The sequence below is a fragment of the Melopsittacus undulatus genome, chromosome 2, assembly GCF_012275295.1.
Source record: "Melopsittacus undulatus isolate bMelUnd1 chromosome 2, bMelUnd1.mat.Z, whole genome shotgun sequence".
NCBI lineage: Eukaryota > Metazoa > Chordata > Aves > Psittaciformes > Psittaculidae > Melopsittacus > Melopsittacus undulatus.
Window position 1 is genome coordinate 114,827,420 of NC_047528.1, and position 22,313 is coordinate 114,849,732.

General features: G+C 38.9%; 1 protein-coding gene across 2 annotated transcripts in view; it reads right to left on the reverse strand.

Annotated features, from left to right (window-relative positions):
* The window catches only part of STXBP5L (syntaxin binding protein 5L), a 184,872-nt gene that overhangs the window by 17,157 nt on the left and 145,402 nt on the right, over positions 1-22,313 (reverse strand). For both annotated transcript variants that reach the window (XM_013127458.3, XM_005143026.3), the window contains one exon: positions 5,175-5,345. In XM_013127458.3, the coding sequence (XP_012982912.2) occupies positions 5,175-5,345 (171 nt within the window). The remainder of the gene's footprint in view (positions 1-5,174; positions 5,346-22,313) is intronic.

Here is a 22,313-nt window from a genome sequence, read left to right on the forward strand (position 1 = left end):
ATCAGGCCGAGATCTCTGCTGCTCTAGATGGAAAGGGGACTTTAACAGGTTTAACGACTATGTAGTATTAGCTCTCAGATTGAGATGCAGTGTTTTAGGTCTATGTCACAGGACAGAAGGCAAGCCAGGTAGGGGGACACAATTCCTCCAAAGAAGCTGAACAAAAGGTTAATGTAATCTGTATTCCAATGTTTCTGTCAGGATACCTGCAGACAAAATAGGGTGCTAGTCAGAGGTCAGAGCTGGACAGGCCACAACATGATCAGTGCAAATGGCCACAGCCATCACTAACTCCTAAAATCTCTAAAATGCCTGGTCAAAAAGGACTAGAAGAAGTGGAGAACTTAGAAGTTCAGCAATGGAATTTCCCGTATTCGTGGGTTTGTTTACAATGCAAACAAATTCTCATTGCAAGGAAGAAACAGCTTAATCAAAAGTAAGTGAAAACAAGATTGTTTAGAATCGAGAATGTGTTATTAAGATCTTGTAAAGTTCTAATTTCTTGCTAAAATTAATGAATTTTGAGAATTGCACAGAATATTGAGCAACTACAGAATTCACTAGTAAAGCATAAGGATACTGCATTTATAAAACCAGCAGATGCTACAGAACAACAGGTAACATTTTAAATAGCATAAATGGTACTTGAGAAGTGCTGTATTGAATGTCTGGCTAATTACCAACAGAGATGTAACCCTAACAAGCTATTTGATCTTGATACCAGTGTTCTGGGATAAACCCAGGCTTTGAACCTGAAATAGCAGTAATCCCTAGCTTGGAAGAAAATTTACTTGAGTTTAAAAAGTTGTACAGCTTTTCAGGTTTTAACATGTTAGATGAGGATACCAGTAAAGTCATAGGTTTAAGCAGTAAGAGTAACCATGATTGAAAGATACATCTCTGCTGCTGCTACTTGGCTTTTGAATTATTCTTCTATGAGCGTGAAAGAAGTATCAGCACTTTATGAAACTGAACAGTTTGCAATATTTGGACCAGCAGAAAACTAGACATTTTCCCTCCCTCAATTCCCTTCCTATGATTCATCATTGCAAATATGTTCTTCAAAAACGCTTTTCTATATCAGGAAACCTTCTGCACATATGAAGAGGTAAGAGTCAGCAAAACCTTGACAATCAGCTAACAGGAATGAAGTCAGAAGAATTTATTGTGTGAAAATTGCTTGAAAACACTTGATGAAAATGCTGGAAATGCAGTTCCTGTTGCACCAAAAAGATCAGATTTAAATAAGCAGATTTTGAAATCCCGTGTGACAGGTGAAGACTGATTTATTCATCTAAAAGGTATCTTATGATTAGCCACCAAAATGTATTATCTTTGTAATCAAATAATTAGGAGAGGATGTAAATAGCAGGAACTGGAAGCATGCATTATTAAAAAATCTCCAGGTGTTTTCAGTGCCTCAGGGACAGACTCAAAGGAAGGTTTTACCGTTTACCTTTTACCCACACACAAAGGCACATTTTAGTTTTAATGTAAAAGAAAGTGCTTAACACTATGTCTCTCATCAAAATTCTACTCAAGTACAACAATAAAACCCTACCAAATCCTAACCTGAAATACTATCTCTCGAGCAAGGACATAAAATGTGTATCTTGATTCACCACAGGAGAATATCTATATATATAGAAAAAGAATTTCATAGGAATTCATCTATTGTTTATTGCAGCATATGCTCTGAAGTAATCAATATACTCCTAGCACAGAGAGGATTGTTTGATTTGCTTTTGAAACAGCCCAACCAGAAGGTTTAGATTAAAGCCAGTTGCACATTTTGGAGAAAATGCTTATTCTCAATATATTCTTTCTCAAACCTTTTAACTCCTCATCTTCCTTCTCCCTCCCCCCTCCTCTTTATCCCCAAGTAAAGACTCTTTCAAGGATCATGCCACCTTCCTTCCACCATATTATTTAGTATAAACACCTTCAGAAATAAATCAAACCACTTGCCAAAGCAGCATGTCTGGAAATTCAAGATGCATGAAGAACAGGGGAATGTCAAGTCATTACAGCCAGCTCAGTTAGTAGAGATAGAATACCACAGAATACAAATACAGTGGGCATCTAATAAATAATTGTAGACAAGTTGGACAGATGGTTTTGTTTTAATGAGAGAATATAAATAATCAGACAATTATTTTAGTCTATAGGCTGGCTGGAAGGTGACTTGTACACAAACTCCCCCATTCAATGACAAACTCAAACCATGTTCCATCTTATTACATGCTAGTATCAATTATTCTAAAGACTGTCTGGCTCTTTCTTGCAACACTCATTTCACTGAACTTAATAAGGGTTGTAATATCATTTAAATAACATCACTCATACATCTAAATAGGAATTTTTTATGTCAATTAATTTAATCCTCATCCCTGAAAGAAAGTTATATGATTATCTCTAGAAAGAGATATACTTTAATAGCAAACCTGACAGGTATCTTTCATGACACAGAAATCATCATCATACCATCAAAACTATCACTGTCTTAATAAATGTTTTGCACACAAGGGTCACTGGGACCTTAAGGGATTAAGGTTCTGCTTCTCAGTGATCCTATTTACTCTCAGCAGGTGGGAGGGAAAAGAAAGGAAGCAGCATATAAGAATTAGGTAGTATCACGGCCTGGTTATGTGCAGGTAGTGCTGATGTTGTAGCAGTATCTGCATACAAGAATTCCAAAAGACTTTGGTACTACATAGGATGAAATAAAACACACAGCAATAGAAATCACTGTGGCAGTGATGTATTTTCCATCATGAGCTATCATATGACAGTGGTACTTACCATATCTGTGGGGTGCATGAAGAGAGATAGATGAAAGGGTTATGCTATGAACATCATCAATAACTAATGTGGAGGAAAAAATTGTGATTATGCAGATGAAAACTGCCTTTAAGCACAGGAATTTACAAACACCTCAGAGCTCTGTAAATCTGCTTTAGTGCAATGTTCACACAGGAGCCATTAAATAATCCAAGTGAAACCTGAAATTTATAGTAGGCTTGGTATTTAAACAGGATTACTTCTTATAACTGATTGCTGAGGATTACTCTTAGTTATATGCAGCCTACACTGCAATTTAACATTTCTGATGTTTACCCCATGAATCTTTGAAGAGTTCATAACACTGTAATGTTCTCTTAAAGAGACTGTTGGATGATCACTGAAGAAACAGCCATGTCAGTTGCAATGTCACTACTTACCCAAGCTTCTGACCCTGTTTCTCTGCATAAGGTTAATACTAAACTAGTAAAGTCAGACAGATCATGTGGGCACTTCTCATTTGCTTTAGTGCTAAAGGAGTTGGAAAATGTAATCCAGTATAGAAAACTGTTTAAGCAAAATGTTTCTGTATTTAAGCAGAAATTAACAACTCAAAGGATTTATCTTTCACCAGTATCTGTCCTGCTGTGATAACCTCTGGTGATGGGAGGTCACTTCTAACAGAGACCTAATGATAGCTAGAAGGTAGTAACACCTTCAGTGAGCAGAGCCATTTTGCAGAGAGCCTCTAACCATGCATTGCTCTGTATCTCACAAATGAATATAGGTAAATGCTGTTCTTAAATAAAACTGAAGGAGCTGCTAGAGGACACTGCAACCAACTTAGGATATCAGCTCCCTTCCAGCCAAGAACATAATCTTGGAACTCTCTATGCCAAATAAGGATGTTTTCTTATAGGGTCACACACACACAGACACTGTTTTGTTGTATGCACACTACATAAGTCAGAAGGGCCAAAAAAGTATTTGCTATTTTATATTATTATAAATAAAAAAATAAAATCACAGATTTGAGCAGTTTTCCACTAGTAACAAAGGTATTTGCAACAACTGCATTTAAAGATACAAAATTAGATGCTGAGTGGTACAATTTCTTTTGCTCTGTAACATTAAGAACCAGCAAAATTAGGAAGTACTGGCTCCAGCTGTACAGAACTTCTGTGGTGCAGACACCTTTGCAGGCAGGCAGCTTAGGATACAAATGCCTCTTAAAAGACAGAGGGCTTGTAGGGTCATGGTGTTGTCAATTGACTATCACTTGTAGCATCACAGGGAGTCCAAGTGACACTTGTAGAACCACAGGCCATGCTACAGCCCAGACAACAGCCACAGGAGATTATTATCTCCTAGGCACTTAAGAAATTATTCTGCAACTTGATTAAAAAGCTGGATTTTTAAAAGGCTTAATTGTTAAAACTAATTATTTTATTATTAAAAGAATAAATTGTAACTCCTGTTGTTTAAATACTGAATTTTTACCTATTATTAAAATGGAATACAATCAACACTTCTGTCCTACACCATTTATTTTGATGCTATGCTCTTTCAGTTTCTGATAGACTGAAGCTTTTCTGCACAGACAATGCATTGTTCTGTTGCAAGAATGCGGGGGAACTGGAAGCATGGGAGACAAGGGTCAAGGATACGACCAGGAGAGCTGGAACACTATAAAGGTTGAAGAAAAACACATCAGCTGAATGCTTCTATTTAAACGATTTGCAATGAAACAGCTGCCACTGCTAAAATTAAAACGGGCTTCTGCTAAGTTTGAAGTTCAATGCATTGCCACGTTGTGTATCCCAGCTTCATCCAGTCTCTGCATGTGGGTAGATCAAGGTTTGAAGACTGTTTTTCAAACATTAAAAGAATTAACTTATTATAAATAAAAGAAACTGATCAGATAATGGGCTATAAATTCACCAGAAACAGTTGTCAGGAATTGTGGAATTTTCGAGTCTTCAGCACCAATAAAGAAATAAATAAAAGTGCACAAAGCCTGAACTTACATTCTAAAAATATCTTACTCATTTTCAGACTTGGTAAGTAGAGACAATGAGAGTTTAAAACGTTAGTACTACCAGCTCTCACAATCACTGTACATAAGCTGCTATGAACAATCGCACCCGATCCATCCAGGCGAGGGGACGGCTGTGAGAGTTTGGCGAGGTTCAGCATACTGCATCCCTAGGCAGCACAGAGCTCAGGAGCAGGCTTGTTAGTAACAACACTAACACACAGGGGTTGTTCTAATTCTAAACAGTCAGATGAACACAGCAGTTCAGGGCAAGGACAAAGGATCATGCTAAACTTATTTGCTTTCGCACCCAGCGAGAGATCCACAAATACCTAGCAGAATATTCACTGCCACCCACCTTCTGTGGTGACGGGGAGAGAGATCTCCATGCAGGCTGCAGACTGTGCTTTCCTGAAGGGGGGCCGCCCCGGCCCACGGCGGTTTGCTTTGGAGACGTCTGCGCTGGAAAGTCGTTTTCCTGAGCTGCAGCTCTGGGATGTTGGACTTGTACAGTGACCATTCACGTGATCTGGAAGGTGAATGCAACAAGTGCCAGGTAAAGGGCCAGCTCCGACAGTTCAGAATGGAAAGGGGATGTATGTTCTGATATTTAAGAATGGGTTAAATCAAATCTGAGACTAACTACTTATTTATCAACCCAGCAAGCATATGTAAGAATAACTCACCATATCTTTAAGCTATACTTGAAAAAAGCACCAAAACCAAGGGTCAATAGAACTGGTTCTTACAGCTGCAGATTCCCCAGCGTTTTGTTGACCTATGCTTGTTGGAAATCTATCAAGATACTGCTGGTAACAATGTCATCCCTGATGTTGTGTCTCCTCACAGATACCAAACACATCTGAAAACTATCTTTCCTTTTTGTTCTCATAAAGAACTGCAAGTGTAATTACAAGATGGAATTTAGAGCCAGACATCTTCCCTATGTGACTCAAAGCTTCATGAAATAGGAGGCACTGAAGTGCCACTAGTCAGTATAGTTGTAAAACTAGCCATAATATTGCTAAGTATTTCATTCATAGAATCATAGAACAGTTAGGGTTGGAAAGGACCTCAAGACCATCCAGTTCCAACCCCCCTGCCATGGGCAGGGACTCCTCACAATAAACCAGATCACCCAAGGCTTCATCCAACCTGGCCTTGAACACTGCCAGGGATGGAGCATTCACAACCTCCCTGGGCAACCCATTCCAGTACCTCTCCACCCTAACAGTAAAGAATTTCTTTCTTATACCCAATCTAAACCTCTGCTGTTTAAGTTTCAACCCATTATTCTTCATATACTGCATAGATTTATTTTACTGCTAAGGAAACTGACTGCTGAACAATGACTTGTTTGCTACAGATCTAAAGATATGAGGCTAAGTCCTTGGACCCCTGCTAGAGGCCATGGTCAATCAGCACAGCACATGCTGCTGTCTGATGGGGTGAGAAACAAAACGCACATGCTTTAAACTTTGCCTACATTTGTCTGTTCTTCCTCACTTCCTCACTGGCAACAGGTCTTTAAAACACGACAACCCACTGATCAGGGGTTAGATCAGAGTGGGTTGTACTGGACTAGAAAACATTCATACAACATTCTGCTCATGTTGATAATGTAGTAAGAGAATAATTACTGAACACCATTTTCCGCTCAGTCTATGAAAGGATACACACGCAGGTATACCAGAGTTAGTTTTGTTCAGCAGGTCATTCATACTTATTTAAGTAAACAGCAGGTAATAAGCATAACAGATCTATGCAAGCACTATTGAGTATTTCTAAAACTATGGAAGCTCAATACTATAGGTAAGAACAAGCTTGGAGTTTCTGACTTCATTTTAAATGTCTGAGAATTAGATTAGTCTTTATGATTCTGTACAGAAGTATCACATTCAGTTAACTCTCTTTGATTTATATTGTATCTAAGGAAAAGATGAATGTTAATAAGCCAAGAAAATTTATTTCTTGGTTACCATACCATGATAGATCCACTGTACATGATGAAAAGCTATTTCTATACTAAGATGATAAAAAACATAGTTGGTATTTAATACAGCATATAGTGTGCTATTATACTAGTCTTTCATTGTGTAAGTCATGTCCTTCCCATATGAAAGCAGTTCAGTCTTAATGAACAAAATTGGAAAGAATTATAGTTTAAAAAGCAATTTAGTATCTGTACTGCATAATGAGACGGCTCTGCAGGAGACACAACTTTCGTGATTCTTATCATGTTTCTTAATACATGGCTATTAACTGAGCTAACAGCAGATATAAAACTGGTGTGGGTGATTCATTCAACTTATAGGTGGGGAATTTTCCAAAACAGGCTGGAGCTATTCATATATTTCAGTAGAAAATCCTTTGAGATCAGGGGCTTTGTTCAAGGGCACAGGCTGCCTGCTCAGCCTCAGCAACAGACACATCGTCATCCAGCTGCTTCCTTTCTTCACAATTCAGTTTGTATGAAGGAGTTTCAGCATGATATCTAATTATCTCCAGGGGGATCCTAGGAAGTGGTGAGGAACATAACAGAGTAAAAAAGAATCATATTCTACAGAAACATCAACAACATTTGTGAGTCCCTTTCCCTGAACATTGTACAGAATGGGCACAATTCATCTAAATCCTTACACGCCACATCAAATGTGAAGAGAAATACTGCTATGTTTCTTAGTATGCTTACTTGTCTTAGTTACCATCAAAGGCCCAAATGAAACAAAAATGGTAAGTGAGGTCTGGGCACCTAAAATCCCTTCAGTTGTTTTGATAATGCCTTTCCAAATGAGCAAAGCCACTTCCTGTGTAGTAAAAAAAATCAGGGCTCATCCTAGAAGCTGCAGAGATAGCCCTTCAAGTACTGACATTGATGAAATGTTAGTGAGTGCTACAATGAGTGGAAGAGGGATTTTAGTGATCAGCTACACACTTTTCTATATTTTAATACTATTCTGTTCTTCTGATTAGATATGATTATCTTTCAAAGGTATACAACAAGGAGAAATGCAGCTCTTCAAATCTTAGTAGACCCAAAAAGATGCTGTAGAAAGAGTAATATCATTATGGAAGTATGACTGCAACATTTTTGCTGAGGAGCTGATAAGAATCATGCAGATAAAGACCATCCAAATCTATGAGAAAATCTTCTGTGTGTATTTAAAAATTAATTTCTCATGTTTTTTATGATATAAGCTCAGTGATACAAAGCATTTCTAAAGAAAGGTTACGTGCTATTTAAGAAAGGGTTCCTTACTGCTTTGGCTCTAAAATGAAGTGTGCAAGAAAAGTGCTAATTAAAAACCATTACTTGTTTCCTCCAGTGTGCTTTCTAAGGGAGACTGTGAGAATGCTCGAGCTATTACACCTTTCCAAAATGACTACAGTGATAAAGCAATGACAGCTATGAATTGCAAGAGGGTATATCTAGATTAGATATTAGGACAAAGTTCTCCCTGTGAGGGTGCTGAGGCCCTGGCACTGGGTGCCCACAGAGGCTGTGGCTGTCCCATCCCTGGCAGTGCTCAAGGTCAGGCTGAACAGGGCTTGGAGCAAGCTGCTCTAGTGGAAGGTGTCCCTGCTCATGGCAGGGGCTTGGAACTGGATGAGGTTCAAGGTCACTTCCAACCCAAACCAGTCTGGGATTCTAAGACTTACCAGCTCTCTGATAAGTGAATCACCTGATCCTCCTTTGCCATGACAGATGTCTTCCAGTCACCCAAAGAACAGATGATACAGGAGACTTGTAAAAACCTGGCTTTTTCCCAGCTTGTTTCATTTGTAAGGAAAACCAGCATTTTAGTTTGGTTTTTTTCTTGCTGTCTTACTGCTTTTGTCCTGTGGTCTCTGGAGCTTTTCTCATATCGGAAACAGTAGATACTAAGCACCAGCTGATATTGCAGACAGTAGCATTGGTATTTAAGAAGTAGTGCATGGATTGTTCTGTGCTGTTGATTTAATAGTGCAACAGCTCCTAACTCTCCCTCTTGAGAAGTCAGAGCGTAGTTGCTTGTGGAGAAAGCTCTGCACAAAAAGCCCCTTTCTCTTTTCTACACTCTTCCATCACTGCATTTACCTTGCCTCCCATTGCTTCCCATGGGTGCTGCTGCCCATGAAGTCAAGGGGATTTGCATTATACTCTCTAGTACTCCCAGATTCCAGCAGCAAGTACCAGAGTTACTAATGCACTACAAACAGGCATCCTGGCGCAGCAGAACTTATCCTTGAAGCAGTCACCAGACTGCGTAACAGCCATTCTGCCACGCCAGGGCAGCAGCCTTTTCTCCTGTTTGTGGAGAGTGAACTAAAAAGTCAGGGCTCAGTTTGCAGCCATTCTGTTTGTTAATGTAAAAATGTAAGGCTCATGCAAGCCATTTGAATTAATCATAGCAGATTACCCCGTGCTATATTAGTCCATCTTATGCTGATTTAACGAAGCAGCGAGTAATACATTGTATCTAAAATGTATTAAAATATATAAAAGAGAAGATCATGACAAAATTCTCTAATGTTCTCATTGAGCTGCTTCTACAGCACAGGTCCTGGTTGGTTGCCTTTGTCGTGGCTTATGGTGTTACCCATATGAACTTAGCTATACCTGTTAGCAAACAATTGGACCATTCAGTGCAGTTTGCAGCACAAAAGCTGCGTAAGAAAAGAAACAGAATTGTGCTGAATGGAAGCCCAATGTGTCACACCAACTATCAGTAAGATGATGAGATTAAAAGGAGAAGAAGAATTAACCTTACCTACATGAACTTGGTGAAACTAGTGAGATCCCTTATGAAAGCTGCAATGTGCAACATGAGAGCAGCAAGCCTGCTGGAAAGCCTCAGATTAATCTTTTTTTAGGTGTTACATAGATAGGGAAAGTATTATACACACACTCTGATTTTAGTTTAGACACAGTAACATGTATGTGTCACAACTTGCCTTGTCATACAACTATTTTAAACTACTTGGTTCCCCTTGTATAAAGGAAAAGGAACCCACTATTTTCAAGGGAAAAGCTGAACCAAATGTGCTAAAAAATGTCAACAAGAAAGGAGAAATAAGCATTTGCAGTTGCTGCCCAGCAAATTGTGTTACACCAAATGTAACAACAAAACCACTAATACCAGCCATTTTTTTTATGTTCTTACAAAGGGATAAATTCACAGGGAAAAACTAGCCAAAAACCAGTTGTCACTAATGATCTGAGAGGGGCTGAGAACAAAGGAATTTAAATCTGTCTAATTCAGATCTCATCTCTGCTGAGACCCCGCTGGTGTCCTTAGCACAGGAAAGACATGGACCTGTTGGAGAGGGTCCAGAGGAGGGACACAAAAATGATCAGAGGGATGGAGCAGCTCTGCTGTGAGGGAAGGCTGAGAGTTGGGGTTGTTCAGCTGGAGAAGACTCTGGGGAGACCTTATTGCAGCCTTAAAAGGGGTCTATGAGAAAGATGGGGAGAGACTTTGTAGCAGGGCCTGTTGTGACAGGATGAGCGGTGATGGTTTTAAACTAAAAGAGGGGAGATTCAGGCTGGATGTGAGGGAAAAATTCTTTACAGTGATGGTGATAAAACACTGGCACAGGTTGCCCAGAGAGGTGGTGGATGCCCCATCCGTACACACATTCAAGTCCAGGCTGGATGTGGTTTTGGGCAACCTCATCTAGTTGCAGATGTTGGACTTGATGACCTTTGAAGTCCCCTTTCAACTCAAACTATTCTGTGATTCTGTGATTTTTTGTGTACGATCAGTAAATTAAGCCCTGCTTAATAATTATGGGTATGAACAGCCTCTTTTTCTTTACACAGCAGAGATACACATTTAAATCAAGGGAAAAAACTGCACAAATGGCCTGAAGAGCAGTCTCAGGTTTGCAAGTAAAATAACAAAAATGTTTGTAAAATTAGTGTAACCATTCATTACTGAGAATATAAACTGACACCATAAATTACCCTTAAAAAGAAATCCCTCACAAAGTCAGGATCACCATTTTCTCTTGGTGCAGTTCTGTTAAGCAGGCAGGAGAGGAGGTGTGAGTCGTAGCAGAAGAGGTTAGTATAGGTATGACTGCCAGCCAAAGAGTAGATTTATCATTATGTCTTCAGCAGTTTGAAGAGGAAGGATGACTTGCTTTGTTGCCATACTGCTAGTACATTTAGGTCCGCATTAAGAGTGTAACAGGCTATCATTGTAATATACTGCCTGTGTAATATAATGATATTCTTACTATGGTAAACAACTTTCATCACATGCTTGATCCTATAATGTAATTTTTCTTTTCAAACAGGGTCAGCAGATACATATGTCAAAGAAGCAAAATACTGTGAAGTGGTTTGGAATGTTCAGTGTGTTGTCACTGACAGAGCCCCTTTTAAAACTAGTATTTTTGCCTGCAGTTATGAACAATGACACCAAAATAGAAAATAAGCATTATCCAAATGAAGATCACTAAGAACGTATGTCCTACCATCACCTCGACATCACCATACTCCCAAAAAACAAACCTAGCATTGCAAATCTGAAAACAAATCCAGCTTTGTTCCCTGAGAGCAGTGGGAAAACTTTGGACTGCTCGGATGTAAACTCTGCTGAGTTTCGAGTATAAAACAACATATTTTGGCCGGTCTGTCTGACAAAGAATGCCTCAGTGTGCCTCAACAGAATAACATAACATAAATGGTTGCTATGCTTTGAGCAATAAACAGCAAAACACAGACAGAAAACTCGATTTCACTATGAAATAAGCATGGGACGTGATACACCCTGAGCTGCACAGAGGACAACACTGAAACATGCAATTAAGGTGGATGAACCACAGTATGACCTAGGATTTCAACAAGGGTCCTGAGCACCCTCATTAGAAGCACTGCACCTGCCTTTTTAAGAGGAAAAAGAAATCTGAGTTTAATTCCCTGGTTTTGAAAGTGAAAAATTCATTCTTCCAAGAGGCTGGACTGGAAGCATCTTTTCAACTTGAATGTAACACAAATAAAGTCTGACACGTATGACCTGGAGTCTTTCTAAACAAAACTCCACCATTCCAGCTGGAATCACAAATGAATAAAATGGAAGATATTACAACTAAAGTGTTTGTAGTCTATTCTAACCAGATTCTCCCAGAGATTCTTCCTCTAATTTTTCTGCAAATTCTTGTTTTTCACTAGAGTTAAGCATATCTGAAATAATTGATCTAGTATGACTCCATAGATGCTAAGTTGCTTGCAAGTACTCAAGAGGAAAAGGCACAGACAAGGTCAAATAAAGCATTCCAAATAGAATTCAATTTACACACAATTTTTTATGCAGTAATTAAAAAATTCTAAAAAAAATAAAAATGCAAGTTTTTCCAAACTTACCATTATACATTGTAGATTTTTGAGGCTTCAGCCCACATTATTGTAATAAATAAACTAGCAACAATTATTCATTCTTATTTTAATGTTGCAAAACCAGATTTTATAGTTAACATCTTGTGATTTAGGGTTTTAATTTATCCTTCTTTTGTTACGACTTTGTTGTCAAAATAATTATTCATGGAAAATTATTACTTTCTAAATATTCTTCTGCTTACACATACCACAAGTCAGTTACTAAAACTGGATACTGCCTTAAGTCCAAACAAGGTGACAGGACAATCTGTCTCATGCCTGAATCTCTGCCTACAGATGACTGGTTGTGTGAGAGCTCAGTCCGAATCTGAATTACATACTATAGAAGACCTCTTGGTCCAAGCAAGTCTACTAAATCTATGTGTAGCCCCAGATTTTGACTGCTGTGAAGTACTACAACCTGGGGAGTGTACAGAGATCACAGATTGGAAGAATGCTACACATGTGTTTACAGTGCTTGAAAGGAGTGGAGAATTACTTACCTTTGAGAATTCTTAGTAAGGAAATCTGCTTTAAGTAAAACCAGAGAGCATAGGAACAGTAAAAATCTATTACACTGTGAGCCTAACAGTTGCCTCTCATTTTGTTATTATTAACTCTTAAATGTATAATGATATATACTGCTTGTGTTTTTTCAGCTAAGAAATTTTACTGTCTTTCCTTTGTGACTAAATATCACTGTATCAGTAATAATTATTTTAGTTAGGGTATCATCTTAGTAATTACCTTTCACTTTACCTTTAACTTTTACCTTTAACCCTAATCACTTACCTTTCCTTTAGACTATTTGCTTGTTAAATCTCCCATATAGCAGCCCCTTTCTCCTTTTGAAATATAACCACACAGCATGTGCCTAATCTGCTGCCATAGTTCACAGAGTTAACCTGCTGGTCAGCTCTTGTTGCCTTTTTCTATTCCAGTTATTTGAACTGGCAGAGTGCTAATGTATCTGTTGATATAGGTTCTCTTTTAAACCTGTTTGACCATAAACCTTCTGTTACTTAATTAAAGAAGAAATTGATGTTGTCATATACCTACCTGACCTTTTACAGGTGAAAGAAACTTTTGTCTAGGAAGGTCCCAGCTATAGAATATCAAAATCAAAGCCTGAAAATGTGAAATTGCAGAGGGACCAACCATTTGAAAGCATTTCTGTAAAAGTGAAAGACTTTAGTTCAACCCTTAATGTTTTTCATCCTAATAGTGATCAAACTTGCAGCAAAAAAGGCAAAGAGCATCCTTCATTGAATCAGCAGGAGCATAGCCAGGAGTTTGAGGGATGTCATCTTTCCCCTCTATTTGTCATTTTTAGACTACATCTCAAGTTCTGCAGCCAGTTTTGGGCTCCCCATTACATGTAAGATACTTACTGTATGTAAGATACATACAGGCTTGAGTTCAGCAGGGATCCACCAAGCCAGCAAGGGAGTTATCACACATCATGTAAGAGGAGAATTTGAGACCTGGGTATTTTTTCAGCCTTAAGAAGAGAAGACTGAGGGGAGACCTTATTGCTATCTGCAACTACCTGACCTGAGCATATGGAGAAGATCGAGGCAGATGCTTCTCAGAGGTGCCCATTGGCCAGGTGAGAGGCAAAGGACACATCTTGGAAGATGGGTAGTTCAGGTTAAATATTAGGAAAAACCTTTTTTCCCCTATGGATGATGCAAAATTGTAAGAGACTGCTCAGAGAGGTTGTGGACCCTCTGTCATTGGAGGCATTCGAGATTCAATTGGATGCTGCCCTCACCTAGCTGGTCTAACTAAACCTGCTTTGAGTATGGTGAGGGCCTAGACAACCTCTAGAGGTCCCTTCCAACCTTATTGTGCTGTAATTCTAACTACAAGCAGAGTTTAGTTGACTCTTCAATTCAGCTGGTATTTTCAGACTGAAAAGTGAACGGAAATTACTCTTTCCTTCTGAACAGTCCATAAAATCCTCTGCATGTAGAAATACATATAACAGCCAATATATATTGCCATGTCATTCAAGAAAAGCATTGTTATAGCTGGATGTCTGAACTGCCTTTTCTAGAAAAGTCAGACCAAGAAGAAAAGCAGCATATGCCAGTTCAAAACTTCTGAACTGTTGTTTAGCATTGTAAACAGCATTACACACCAGGGCCAGACAAACCAGTGCAGGATGCACCTCTCACAAGCTCCCAGCTTAGCCAATGCAGCAGTAAAACAAAGGCACATTAAAAGATTCAAAACTTTGCCAGTGTCTAAACTCTGCTGTAAAACAGTTTGAAATGGAAAGCAAGAACTACTGTGACCCCACTGTTCACTTGTAAAATCAAAATGAGGTCTTGTTTACAATATCCACATCCTGTTTCATAGGCTTGGGAGCATTCCCTTGGAATCAAATATGAGGGCATCAAATGGTGGCATCAGCATCAGAAGACATTTCTCAGATCCTTGAGAAAACTGAGACTATTTGATACTTTGTCTAGTTTTTCACTACTGTGTAGAATGGGATATATTAACTCTGACTTGGTAAAGAATTCATTCACTGCTTGTAAATATCTGAAGAAAGAATGGGGAATCATATTCATCCTTTGAAGATCACAGCTTGCAAGAGGAAGCAATGATGACTGTCTCTATTTGCATTTTCTTGCATTCTTTGGCTAATGAAGTCTAGGTGATAACAGAAATCCCTGCAGTGAAACCAACTGTTCATAGGAATGAAATAAAAATCAGCAGTTACCCAGTATCTCCATCTTTAGTCAGGACTTCTGTCCAGCTCCCTGTGATTACCTGGAAACTTTGAAAGCTTTTAATGAAATCAGCAGAAGTACTTCCTAAAAGAAAAACACAAGCTGATGCTTAAGTGGGTAGTGAAGCAAAGTGAGAAACCTCTCATATAAAAGCAGCTGTATATGCCACGGTATGTCCCAGATTCTCTGCTTGATTAAATTAGATGAGGATTATCCCCATAACGCATTTCACTGCAGCAGTGCATGGAAGGTAGATGATCTTTTCAGCAAACTCTGGGAAACAGTATTAGCTTCATAAATAAAGATACGATTTTTCAGAGCTGCTTCTGAAGGATAATAAGGAAGCTGTACAGTACATGCAACATCAATGTCACATCCCTGCTACTCAAAAAAGGTTGTGGACAGGTTGGAGAGGGTCCAAAAGAGCCACAAGTATGATCAGAGGACTGGGAAGCCTGCCACATAAGAGAACGCTGAGCGAACTGGGTTTGTTCAGCCTTGAGAAAAGAAGGCTCAGGGGGGACCTTACCACCATGTTCCAGTACCTAATGAGTGGCTGCAAAGAAGATGGAGACTCCTTTTCTACAATGAGTCACGTGAACAAGACAAGGGGTAATGGGTAGAAGATACTCCCAGAGAGATTCTGGTTGGACACAAGAGAAAGATTTTCCAATGAGTCATTGGTATAATCTTGCTGGGGAAATGGTGGATTCCCCAACATTGGAAACTTTTAAGATTCAGCTGGACAGAGTGCTGAGACATTTAGTAAATCATACAAGAAAACTTGGACCAGATGATCCTTGAGGTCCCTTCCAACCTGTTGTTTTAGGATTCTATGATCTTCCTTTTGGAAAACTCAGATAAATACTGAGTTACTCAGATCTGCAGTAGGTGAAACTATCAGGAAGTTCCAATGTATGCCCCCAATGTATGTAGGGCAATTCTCACATTTCTGTGTGAAGATATGGCATCCAGGGCAACAAGTTCTTCAGCAAGGATACATAATAATCATTACATCAAAATAAGAAGATGCTGAGGTCAGCTTTACTAGTCATACAAGGATCAAAATGGAGTCCCAAAGTACCTTTAAGTCACAAAAATCCTGACAAGGTTTAACTAGAACACCCTGAGTCATCAGATCACACATTATTACCTCCAATCCTGGCAAACTATTCCCTAAGTAATTCTCAGTACAGGCAGCACCTCCACCAGAAATAGATTTAACTTCTACTTAACCTCTAATATTACAGTTCAAAGCAAAGTGGAAGCAAGGACGCTACATGAGCCAGATCCTAAGACAGGAGCAGACCTGTGAGCTGCCAAATGCTAATGTATTTCCCAATTAGCTGCAGTTGGTACTGAGAGTAAGTGATGGAGCAGCACTCTGTAAAAAGCTATGAGCCAGAGCCGATGGGATGGTTGCACAGTATCTTCTCATTTGAAAGTGGTGACCTGAACATCTTTACAAGAAGCATGGGCCAGAGAGAACTGTTATTCCTTGTATATTCAGACTATGGGTATAATCTCAGGAAACAACCAATGGATAAATAATCTCTAAGTGCTCTGCCAGTGTAGCCAAGACATTTTGGAGCAGATATAAATGAAATGCATGCATTATTCACCTTTTCCAGGAACTCTCATTTAAATTTAGCTCCTTACATTGAGAAAGAGATGCTTTTCCCAGCCTGTTGTAAACTAAGCAACCTGTAATTCAGCACAGTTTTAACGGCTTGAATAATGAAAAGGAATCTGTCCTTCTAAGACAGTCATGAAGGAAAACTGAAATAAGGTTTTTGTTTTGTTTCATGGGGAGGGTTTCAGCCTTCCTCTGTAGTTGATCAGCCGTATGTGCCAGCTTATACACTGCATGCTACTGCCACATGCTTTATCCTTAGCAATCCAGCAGGCTGCTTGGTGATACTAGGACAGAGTACTGTGGAAGTGGCAACAAACAGAATGTTTAAGTGATAATTTGATAATTTTGTAATTTGATGTTAATGGAGTTCTATGTTCTACGTTATTAACATAAACCACTAGTACAAGTAAATCATGGCATGGCAGAAACATGACTGTGATGAAATCAAAAGCACAGACAGGGTTATGCACTCCAAACTTCCCTGCATATGTCGTATATTTCTGATGGATCATCATGCCTCCTACTCTTGTAGGCTGAATTTCTTTAACTCTTACAGCCTTCCTTTTTGACACAGTCATCCTGCTCCCTAGTCCCTGGGGTTTTGTGGGTATTTCTGTGTGTTGTGGCTTTCAGTCTGGGGGGTTTTGTGTGTGTGTTGTCCAGCTCCCAGACGGATTACAGGAAAGCTGACAGTAAGGCAGGTTTGTTTTCCTTTGTTATGCAACTTTTTTATATTACACTACAAAACCTTCAGCACTTGAAGTTACATTGGTCTGTATCTTGCTTTTCCAAAAACTGATAAACCCAGTCTTTGACACAGCAAACTTATCTTTTTCTTGTGTTATGATTCAGGATATAAATCTATTTCATGCATGTTTAGCCTTAGATCCTACCCTATGGCTATTTTAATACCCTAAGTATCAAGTACCTTTCCTCTTAATAGCTGCCAATTTATTTAGTGATAAATATTAATTCTACAGGTCTACAGTGGCCTATATCACTCCTTTTACCTTTTTGGTGTATTAAGAGTATTAGAATTTTCCTCTCTGATTTTTTGTGTGTGCATTCCTCCTTTCCTACTTTCTGAAACATCACTGTTAATGATGGAGCTATTTCAACAAAATCACTGAAATCTGCACAGCATGGATTGAATTTCCCAACGATTTTTCAATGTTTATTTCCTTAATCTTTACCAGGAGCTATTAGCAGTTTTCCAAGTTCATCAGTCATTTATAATGTGGAAGACATATTTATTCTCGACTTTTGCCTTGGGGAACAGTGCTGCATTGCTTAATATATGCACATGATTCCTAGTGACAGAAATTAAGTTTGGCTGCATTATGCAAGGATGTGTTCTAACTATAATTTCTATCTCTAAAAAGAGACTCAAAGTAATGTGAAAAAGCTACATGGCTTTTTCAGTCATCTGACATAAGAAATTTCCCATGAGAGCAAAACCAGAAAGGACTCATTGAGAGTGAGAATATTTAAAGACAATCATAAAAGTAACGATGGGAACAACACATTCCAACACAAATGCCAGGAGCAATCCCCTTTACTTGGATACTTAAGAGGGCATTTTTTAGGTTATGCAAGATGTTGAATTTTCATTTGAGGTTTTTGGAGGTGAAAGCTCTGCTCTCACTATGCATTTCCACTGAAATATAAAAGAAGAATTGAGGAAGAGATTACAGCAAACTGGTGGAGGTAAGTCTCAAGGAGAGGACCAAGACACACCATAAAATATAGATATTCAACTGTGGCACAGAATTTGTACATCAAACAGACTAGCGCATGCATTGGGTGTTAGAGGCAGAGATAAACATCACTGACAACCAGTTATAATGGCTCAAGCATGTAAAAAGTTCTGGAGCCTTTTCATCATAAAATGCTACACACCCAGTGTGTAATGATTGGCAAAATATGTCTACATGAAATACATGAATATTAACCAAGCAAAATGCTGAGAGCTGCCAACAGAACTGTATGGGTTAATAGGTGGTTTTTAGAAAGCCTTTTCAGACAAAGCCTCCGAAGGTTATTGTGTTATCTCATGAATCGGTAAAATGTTTTGCCAATGAATGTAAGGAAGTTTAAAGCTGTTGGCTTTCGCCTACCGTACCAAGATCAGTCTTAAGATCTGTTGGCAGACTTAACTTTCTTGATCCTTTAACTGAAACAACAGAAAAAGGAGAAAGGCAGTTGTTAATCAGTAAGAAAGAAAAAAGAGCGAGGGAAAACAACATGCCATCTTCTGGTTAACACCATATTGCAAATGTGTAGGATGTTGTTTTGGTTATTTTTTCAATCAGCATCTAGAGGCAGAATTCTGGTTTCAATATTTTCATGTCCACCATTCAGCAACAGAAATGTAACTGAACAAAAAAGCACTGGAAAAAACCTTACTCCAGAAGTGAATGGTGTTTAGCACAGCTTTGGCTGTGTGCTGCAATATCTTACCTTGTGGTGACAGGAATGATTAAAAAATCCCAAACGAGCTGAAGGCAAATATTGCAAATGCTGCTAATGCAGCACGTCACAAATAGTTAAACACCTGGAAACCAATCTAATAACAGGGTGCAATGAAATGATGAGCTCTGACGACATCATACCTCAAGATACCTTTTGAACAAGAGACGGCATATTGTACAGATGATGGAGACAGAACACACTATTGTAATATTACGGAAAGGAAGACAGATTGCACAGAAACGAAATACAAGAGCTTCAGCGTACAATGTGGTGTTATCTAGACATCCAAATACGGCTCTGAATTTACTTCAGATTTAATTATCTGTTGTGTTCCAATTATGCCCTCAAAACTACGATTTTGCTTCTGTTCAAAAATGTTTTCATTTCCTTACACAAGAGCACATTTTCAACAATGAACACCAAAGGACTGAAATGAAGCATGTCTTGTAGCAGTCAAAGTGGCATTACATTTATTAAAAGAATTCCTTAAGAAATCTTTAACTAATTATTCAAAAGATTTAATTTCCAATATGGTTCTTTCATTTTGCACTCAGTCAGTACTTTTCCATATTGTTTTCTGGCTTTTACCCCTTACCCATATTGTCTGTTACTGGAAGCAAACAATGCAGTAGTTGTCAGCTAGCTATTATACTTCTGAAGAAAGTCCCACTTGGTAAGTCACAGGAACACTGGAACATATGAATACAAGGAACAAGTCCTTTGTAATTTCTATTTAATAAGCTTTTAGGTCAGAAGGATGCCCAAAACAGCCACTTACCATTTAAAGTCACGTCACAAAGCTCCTAAATAGAATTTCTGCTGCACTCTTTTGTAGTGTCATAAACTACAAAGCCTGCAATGTGGCAGAAGAAAATACCAGCTGGCATCTATGTTAGATGGTTTTCTTTCTTCAGAGAAGAGAAGGGGAGCCATTTAGGCTCTTGAGCAACATTTTGGTACCAGTAGAACCAGCAGAGCCTTCCCAGTAACCCATTTCTAGCTGTCACTTTAACTTTGGGACAAAGCAAAGAGATCTCTTCAGGTCAACCCAAAATCAAAATATACATCACTAACACTACTACATGAAATTTCTCAAATTTGGATAGCAAGTGTTCACCTCCTACACCCATTTTAGGCACTCTCACAAAGGGCAGCTTGATTTTCAGAACAGCCTCTTAAAAACAATCCATTTATCTGAGCAGCTGTCATACATAGGCTGTGAATACTACTCCAGAAAATCAGTGCTTTGCTATACAGAAAGAAACATCACTTGTGAGATAATTTCCTTTAAAGGAAAGGACAACATCTGGCCCAAACAACCCTCTGAAAAAGGGTTACCAATTCCTAAGGAAGACAGTAGGACAACTTTACTTGCAGGTGAGGATCTAGATTAGGGTATTTCAGAGCTACAAAACCTAGCTGCATTTAACAACAGTGCTGTCACCATAGAGCCTTTGAGCTTTGCAAGTTGGTGGTTTAACCTCTTCTGTTACAAGGTGTTTCTGTATAACAGGAATTATGCCTTGTGTTATATGCCACAGATGTTCCCAACTTATGGTATATATGTCTGACTGCAAGACTGCAGAAATAGCTCCCAGCTATTTGTGTGCAGTCTCATACAGCACGTGCAAAGTATGCACTTTCTGATTCCTCTGGAGGACTGGAAACAGGCTTGATTTGGGAGCTGCCACAGCTGTGCACAGCCAAAATAGGCACACCATACTGAAGGCTGCAATCTAATACAGTCTCAGGATGCTGAAAAGACTGAGAATCAGAAAGGAGTATGCAGTTGATCAGTTGGTTTACAGGTACGTGAGTAGAGGACATGGGGAGTAGGGGGCTAAAAGACAAAGGAGACACACAGGATGAGGAAATGAAGGAGGTGCAGTTGAGGAAGGGTTAGCCAGTTACTCCTACAACCACCTCCTCCACCATATTTGGAACTTTTTGGTGTAAGACATGATTGTGCTAGGGAAAGCATGGACCATTGTCAAGACACAAGTGTAAAAACAAAAGGAGTAGCTGGTTGCTTTCATGCTTTACTGTGATTAAAGCTGTGCCTAATATATTTGGGGAGTAAAACTAACTTCACTATTAAACTGATCAGAGTGGATATTATCATATAGCTATCATCATATAACCTATTTTTAGTACTTAAATCATGTGTGTTTTACTATCTCTACATTTATTATAAAGGAGGATCATGCATATAACCTCTCTTGCTGAGAAAGAGCTTTTGAAATCCAGTGTAAGTATGAAGCAGAGTACACAGGTTCAGGACGCTAGCAGAGTTGTTTGTTACCATGATTTGTTTGCATTCATGCTGGAAGCAGCCGGTTTAAATTATGATGCCACAGTGAAAGACAAGACAGACCCTCCCCAAAGAGATTAATGTGTCAACAGTCAAGTTATCCAACTGTGGGGTGAGAAGGAGGCACAGACAGAGTTAATAGGTATGGTCTGGCAGCTAGCTAAGCTGAAAACCCTAATGGTTTCCTCACCTGACAGCATGGTATCTTGTAGCCATATGGTTTCCATCAGTCTTTCAGTGAAAACAAGAAGGCACAACCAAGAAACAAACAAATGTGTGCTCGCAGCTATGACATTCAGTGCTGTGTTCCTCTCAGCTATTACAGCAGGACTGTATTCAGAGAACTTAGTCAAAATGAATACAGCTCTTCACACAGCTCTTTCTCTTAGGGAGCTTCTGCCTGTGTAACACTTTTGAATGTCAGTCCTAGTTCCCCACTGCTAAAACATGGATTTAAGAGCCTAATGTTTAGCTTCTCAATTGGACAAGTTACCCACGAGTGACAGTGTTAGAAACTTAATAATACTCTTTTTGAAACAAAGCTATTTAAACACATTTCCTGAAGGGAAGTTGGAGTTCGGCATGGGCCTAATCCCATCAGATATAACCAGTGAAATGCATCAGGGTAACAACACTTGGAAATCACAGCACATATAAATACTCATAATGTTGCCATTAGGGACCTGTTCTAAAGCTCATGGGAATCAATTGTGGAAATAATTACATAGCCTTCTCTGAGATCTATAGTCTTAAAGGCATTTTGGATGTGAACCCCCAGTATGAAGGTGATTCCATAAAGAAAAACACAAATGCACTTTCATTTGAGAACACACATTTGAGAGGTCACTCTCCTGTACACAGACTGACGGTCTAAACTGCCCAATGCATCTTACACACCAAAATTAAATGACCTCTCAAAGATGCACTTTCTTGTGCTCACAGTGTATTTGCAACTACACACTTCAATATAAAGC